Here is a 6,902-nt window from a genome sequence, read left to right as displayed (position 1 = left end):
GCCCGTGCGGGACTGGGCAAGCACGGTCTCCTGTCGGCTCGTAGGCTCAGCATCCTTGTTCTTCTGGTATGAGACAGCCGCCGCCAAGGAGCTCTTGTGGCTGCATGTCGCATCATGTAGCGCGGTTGCAGGGGATGTCGGCCTGGCGTCTGAGGCCGATGGCCAAGTCCGCGATCCGCGCAGCTGTCGTCGGAGCCTCTGGCACTGCCGACTTCGCAGTCTTGACCACTTCGCCGTAGTGCACCAAGTCGCAATCACCACAGACAGACCGAAATGAGAGGCGCACGCGACAGGCTGGAAGCGCCAGCACATGTGCCCATATACATCGCAGCATGCCATCCTCCACAATTGCAGGGCCCGTGCTGAGCGCCTTGAGGAGGGAAAGCGAGTCCGTCGCAGCAGCACCTGCCTTTCTGTGTCTTGGCTCACCCCATTCGTCCTCGCCGCAGAGTCGGCCCCAGTCGCATTGCTTCACGTTCAGCGGGATAGCTGCAAACAGGGGGGAGGAGGGCAGCCGCCTCGTTTGCGCTGTACCTATGGGCGTGGAATGAAATGTACGCACCGCCTCTTTCGGCCGCTTCGGATGTGGTGAGAGGAAGTGCGAGCCACCAAACAAAAAAAAGAAACACGAGAGCACACGGCACCAAAAGGAAAAGAAAGATATATACCTGAGCGGGTGAAAATGGTGCATGATACAATGTAAGTACATCATGTGCTGAGAGCTTGAAGCCGTTTTGTGCGCGTGCCTGTGCAGTCTTCCCAGGTCCTCGCCCCGCGCATTTAACGCGTGGCAAGAGGATATAGGTGCAGAGCCCACGCACGCGCACGCATGCCCCTTCTCCGCCTCCTTCCTATGAATCTACTACGTTATGCGGTAAAGAGGAAAGAGAAGACAGCACGTTTTGTGTGTGTGTGTGTGTGTGCGTGTGCGTGTGCCTGTGTGACAAGAAACCAGATAACGCGAATGAAGGAACGAAGGAAAAACAAAAGTAGATGTCTTTGTATAGAGAAGAGAAGTGGGATAGCAGCACGTGATACCTTCTCTGAGAACAATACGCTTCGTCTTCCATAGTTTGCTATCATCCGTCAAGAAGGTAACTGAATGCACATCACCTCATGCGGCCAGTGGGAGACAAAAAGAAGAAAACTAAAAACACACGCGCCCAGACAAGCATGCACACAAAACAAATATATTCAAAAAGGCGTAAAGCAATAACAAACAAAAAGCGAAAGGGTCAGAAGAAGAGGGAGGAGGCCAGAAGAAAGCGATGCAGCATGGCGGCGATGCAGATATACATGAGAGACAGAGAGACAGATGATGGCCCGTTTTTTTTTTGTTTTTTCGTTTTCTTTGTTTTTCGTCGTCCTCCTCCACCCTCCCAAGAACAGCAACAAGGATCAAGAAGGGGAGAGCTGCGTCCGTTTTTTCAAGAGGTGCAGAGAAGGGGGGTGGTGAGGTGGAAGTGGTGGGCAGCAAGAGAGAGTCAACTGTGAACGGGTGGGAAGATAAATGAGCTGCCGCACCTCCCCCCCCCTTCCACGCACACACACGATCCACTCTTTTAGTGGGAGTGCATGTGCTCGGAGACACTCTCATGTACACGGGCACATGTATGTGCGCTACCTATTCACGTCGGTCGCGTGCGCACAGCTGTTAGTGCGTCGTGAAGCGAGCTAGAGAGAAAAGAAACAGAGAAAGTACCGAGGAGAGCAGCAGCACATGCCGCGGGTGCCTTGCCTTGCCTTGCTTGTGCTTTTGGGCCAAGCTAGATGGGGAGGAGGGAGGGAGCTGGGTGCGGCAGAGGCGCGACGGGGACGCCGGCGTGAAGTTGGTCACCTCTAAAGCTGATCGGTGCGCCGGTAAGTGTGCAGAAGCCTGAGCAGACACACACGAAGGACACCCACGCAAACGCTCCCACCGCTGAGCAGAACGGGCGGAAAAGAGCGCGCGCGCACGCGCGGGATAAAAAATGAATAAATAGCTACAGCGTGTCCAACTTCAAGGAGACACCAAGAGATCCCGAAACAAGCCACAACAGCCATGCGCACCAACTCACCCCCACACGCCAAAAAGGGAGAGGGAGAAGACATGAACTGCAGAAAGAAGAAGTTCCATGGCGGCAGCACGCACAAGCACGCTGGGAAAAAAATAATAATAATATTAATAAAAGTTCAAAGACATAGAGGAGAAAGGGGAGGAAGACGACGAGGAGGCGCGCAGAGAATGACCACAAGATAGCACACGAGGCAGAGAACAAGACGCGCATCCGCTGGGAAGCACAAGCTCGAAGGCTCCAAAGAAGGAGCATGCGAAGAGCTGCAGGGGGCAAGCGGAGGAGCGAAACGGTACAGCGGGTGAAGGTGGCGGTCAGTGAGGTAGAGTACAATAGAGTGCAGGAGAGCGACTAGAGAGGGAGGGGCTAACCACCCCAGCACAGAGCGCATAGGCCTTGAAGGGTGCGGCAGCTGCAAAGGGTGAGCATAGTACATGCAGGGGGCGCATCCGCACTGTCCCCTTTCTCCCCTCGTCTCCGCCTTCTATTTCGTAGATGCCACTAGGTTGCTGTTGAGGGTCTGCGTCCGGCTGCTCGCGTCGTCTGCGCCGTTCACCATGGAGTGCGCCGACACCTTTCACACCTCATTCATGCGAGGCAACGACGCTTTTCCCTTCATGCTCATCGGCGGCACCACCAGACCGCCGCTGCTGGACATCTCCGCCATGACAACCGACGACGGTGGCAGCAGTGCAGCCGACGGAGCATGCAGACCTTCGAATGTGTGCATAAGTCGCTCGCGAGAGGGCGCCACGGCCATTGGTGTTGTTGGTGACGATATTTCATCAGCAGCAGCCGCGTGGAACAGCGGTGATGAGGCGCGCGTCGGTGGGTACGAGGCGTGCACTCCTTGTGCGTTTTCGGTAGAGAAGAAGCCGCCTGTTTCCAGCATCGCCTGCGCCTCCTCCCGTTTCGAAAGAGACGCGTAGCCGACACTCGCCAGAACACCTGTGCCGCAGCTGAAAACCGCAACGCAGAGAGATACCAGACTGGCAATAACGGAGAGCGTGAGAAGGATGAGGAAAGCCCTCGTGAACCGCACGCTAGGATCGTACGCTATCGAGCACAGCTGCGTGAATGTGCTGATCAACCTTTGCTGCGATGCCTCGCAGAAGGGGCAGCTGAGGTTGTGTGCCGCCTCGGCGCTGGCATACGCCGTCGCATTGCAGAGACTCATCCCACCGCTGCATCTACGGTCCAACTCCACGCTGCACAAGGCAGCGTCGACAGCAGAAGTCACGTTTTGATAAATGAAGACGTTACTCCACCCTTCTGCCATTGACACGAGACTGTCCAGCCCTTGCAGCTCTCTACGTACCAACCAGAGCATGCCAAAGAAGTACATGAAAAGGATTCCGGCGCCCGCGAAGATGTAGTAGGCGCTGAGCAGCGAGCGGAACATCGTTTCCGACTTGAAGTACATGTGAAGAAGCGCGGGCGGCAAAGGCCGAACGGAGGCGCTTAGGAGTGAGGTGGACGGCCGCCTCGCCGGATGACTTTGCGATGGCGACGCCTCCGCCGTGAAGCGGGTGGGTATGAGCCACGCCAGTGATCGCAAAAACGCCGATGCAGCGCTGCGCTGTGAAAAGTCGCCTGAGCAGCTGAGGTGACGCTGGCCGTGCTGCGACGCTTCCTTGCTAGACGCCTTTGGCGGCTGCACCTCCTCACTGGACAGTACCCCGACTTCTCTCTCTCGGGCCGAAGCGGCACGCGGCACCGCCGCCGTGGAAGTCAGCGTAGGGGCCGCCACAGCTGAGCGCCTCGACGACGCGACGGAGGAGGCGTCTGTGCAGGCCTGCTGGGTACTGGTGGTGTCACGAGCGACGCTAGGACGCATCAACAGAAGCGGCGGCGTCAGCGACGGCACCGAAGAGCTGGCAAACGCTGTCGACAGGGCGTTGAACGGGTTGGTCGCGCTCTGGGCCTGAGAGGCATTGGGTCGGAATGCCGCATCATTTTGTGCGGCTTCCGTGACAGCAGCGAGGGTGCTGCTATCAACGTCGTCTATCGCGTCCAATGTGCGCTGTGCCTCTGTGTCCGGCGATCGTCGACGCGGACGCCTCGATGCCGTGCCATCGGACCCATATATGGCAATGCTGCCCGGCGACCTCACCATTGCGCGAGTCACGTACGAGTGCGGCGGGGGAGTCGAGTTAGACACAGCAGGGATGGCTTCACCGACGCCAGCGTCGCCTGTGTTTGATGCTGCCGTGGCGACCACGGCCGTCGCGTCATCGTATCTGTCGCGAGACGCGACCGCTTCACCAGCCTTAACGCTGGAAGGGGTCGTGCAAACGTAGAAGGGCGGGTGGCCACTGGTGAGGCGACGCGCCGACGGCACCGCGGCAGCCGCAGGCGTCTTGCTTCCCAGTTCCTGAGCCTCTTTCTTGACACTTGGCGAGAGAGAGAGCGACGTCATTGCATTGTTCGCATCTGCCTCCGTCTCCGAAATGGACTGAAATGAGAAAAGGCGAGATGTTGCTCTGTGTGCCACCGTCACACAGCTGTCCCTCGGCGCCACCCGCGCGTTTTGCGGTGGTGTGTAAAAAAAGCGGGCACCTTGCGGCAGCGGCGGGCCCGACGACGCCTCTAGCGGCAGGGGATATCCCGGTTGTGGAGGCCCTAGTCCTGGCGTCGAGGAGGAGGTGTCGGGCGCAGCCGCCGCGGCAGCCGAAGCAGTAGCGGTAGCGGCAGAAGCCTCTGTGACAGCGCCCGCTTTGCCCTGTGGCGCCCCCTCCGCTTCGATGTGCATCCTGCTTAGGGGGGGGGTGCAAGTGCGAGTCGTGAACGGTGAGAACCGGCGTGCGCATGAAATCAATCGGAGCACTCTGGTGACCTGGAGATTCCGCGTGTAAGGCATAAGTTCGCTGCTGCGCCTGCTGTTCCTGTTGGCCAGCCCCCGCGCTGCGTAGCATGCGATCATACTGCACGGCCCACTGCCGCTGACGGACAAGGGGGTACGCAACATGTATGCCGAAAAAGAGCAATGGCTGAACGAGCGCGACGGCGCCGCTCGCAACCATGAGGCCGCTGGAGATGTTCACGTCCCTGTCCGGCTCAGTCACGATCCTGAAGTAGCCCAGGTAGCGGGACCGCTTCAACATGGCGACAACGAGCATGCCAAGAGATAAAACGAAGGTGGTGATGTGTGCAGCAATGAGCAGACAACGCACCTGAGTGTACTGGCGAGCGGTCAGCCTTTTGGGCATATTGCTGATTAGCACCGCTGCCTTCCAAAAGAAAAAAAAAACAGGCAGACCCGTCGATTCTGTTGTTGCTGCTCGGAATAATGGCAGCAACGCTGTGGTGTCGCAAGTGGGATGCGTGGGTTTGTGTCGTGCCGCCAAACACCTCTCTCGTGCAAGTGCAGCCTCACAGCACACACACACAAGCGCACAGAAAAAAAAAGCGCAATCAGATATGCGAGTTACTAGAAACGCAGGAAAACGATGGAGCAGTTGACGGACGTCTGCGTATGACCGATGAGGGACTTCAGTCGGACGGAGAGCGAGTGCGTGAGCTGCCCTCGAGAGAAACTTGCGCAGAAGACACAGGGGGAGGGGGCGAGGAGAAAGGAAAGGCAGTCACGCCGTAGAGTGGCGGCCTTTGTGTGCGCGCACGATTCGATTTTTTGCGCGTGCCTAGGGCCATAGGACCACAGGTAGAGAGAATGATGGAGAAGAAAGAAGTGCCGAATCCTTGAAGACAGGCAGTCGTGTCAACTCTTGTGCATCGCGTGTAGAAAGCAAACGTGGCCCTCGTTTCGGGCTGCGACTGATCCGTACTGTCACCTCCACTGCGGCGCAAGCCGGAAGCTGGCCCCATTGGCCTCCTCGGTCTTGGCGACTCAAATCATAAAGGCGCGAGCTCAGAGGATCGGCGTGGCGTCCACGTGCGCATACATGCTTATGCACACTGCTCGCACGTGTGTGCATAGACGACGACAGCACAAGAGGGCGGGGCTCTCGCGCCACGAGACGAGCTGGAGCTGCAACAAGATAGAGCCCACCGCCAGTCTCCAGGTCTCCCACTCACTACACTGCATCCACAATCGCTTCGCCCAATCTGCTTTTTTTTTGCTGTTGTCGCGTTCTGCTCTTCCTTTTGTTCATGGGCACAGTGGCGACACGACGCGCAGTTCGCTCTTCCACGGGATCAGCAGCAGAGATGCTCTGTCGACGCTGGCACCGCAGCGCTCGCAACGACTCACGCTCGCTCGAGCATCCGAACACCCAAGTGTCGGTAAAGATACACACGCGCACACGGATAGGTACTTCGCGCCCTCGCCAATCTGAGATCATGGAGAGAGGAAAGATAAGGAAGTCATAGATTTGAGGGGTTCCATCCCCCGTTGTCTAGCCGGTCATGAACGGTGCCATCAGACGTGTTCGATGCAGTTCAGTAGGCCGTGTGGGGGGTGGCCGACCTCTGCATTCCGTTTTCACAGCGTCGCTGTTTATCGCGTTTTGATGACCTCTACGGGCAGTGCAGGGTCCACCCCCTCCCTCCCGCCCTCATCCATCACGTCGTGCTCTTTGCCATGTTGCTAGGTAGGCCCCGTCACGCGTGGTACGCAGGGTCGCGGTTCCGGCGGCCTGCAGGATTAGCGGCGGACTTGCTGTTTTTCAGAAGTGGCCGCGTATGGGAAAAAAAGTTATCCGCGCATGAATTGCAGCATGAATCGCATGGCCGCGTGCGCAGCCTTCACGGAGGGCAGAGAGGGCCGGCGTGCTGTCTTTGGGAAGGTGTGGTGCTGCCGCTGTTCTTCGCTTTCTTTGGAAATGTTGTTTGTGCCTACAAGGCACAGCAAACCGCGCAGAGCCCAGCCGAGTTGATGCTATTTGCGCC

At 58.0% G+C, this 6,902-nt stretch overlaps 1 protein-coding gene across 1 annotated transcript; it reads right to left on the bottom strand.

Annotated features, from left to right (window-relative positions):
* Positions 1-2,631: 2,631 nt before the first annotated feature.
* LDBPK_332140 (hypothetical protein, unknown function) lies at positions 2,632-5,022 on the bottom strand (the record flags this gene model as incomplete). Its single annotated transcript, XM_003863991.1, has 1 exon — positions 2,632-5,022. The coding sequence occupies one exon, from the start codon at positions 5,020-5,022 to the stop codon at positions 2,632-2,634; it is 2,391 nt and encodes a 796-aa protein (XP_003864039.1).
* Positions 5,023-6,902: the final 1,880 nt, after the last annotated feature.

Source organism: Leishmania donovani, chromosome 33 (assembly GCF_000227135.1).
Source record: "Leishmania donovani BPK282A1 complete genome, chromosome 33".
In the NCBI taxonomy this organism is placed as follows: domain Eukaryota; phylum Euglenozoa; class Kinetoplastea; order Trypanosomatida; family Trypanosomatidae; genus Leishmania; species Leishmania donovani.
This window is presented reverse-complemented; position numbering and strand designations above follow the sequence as displayed.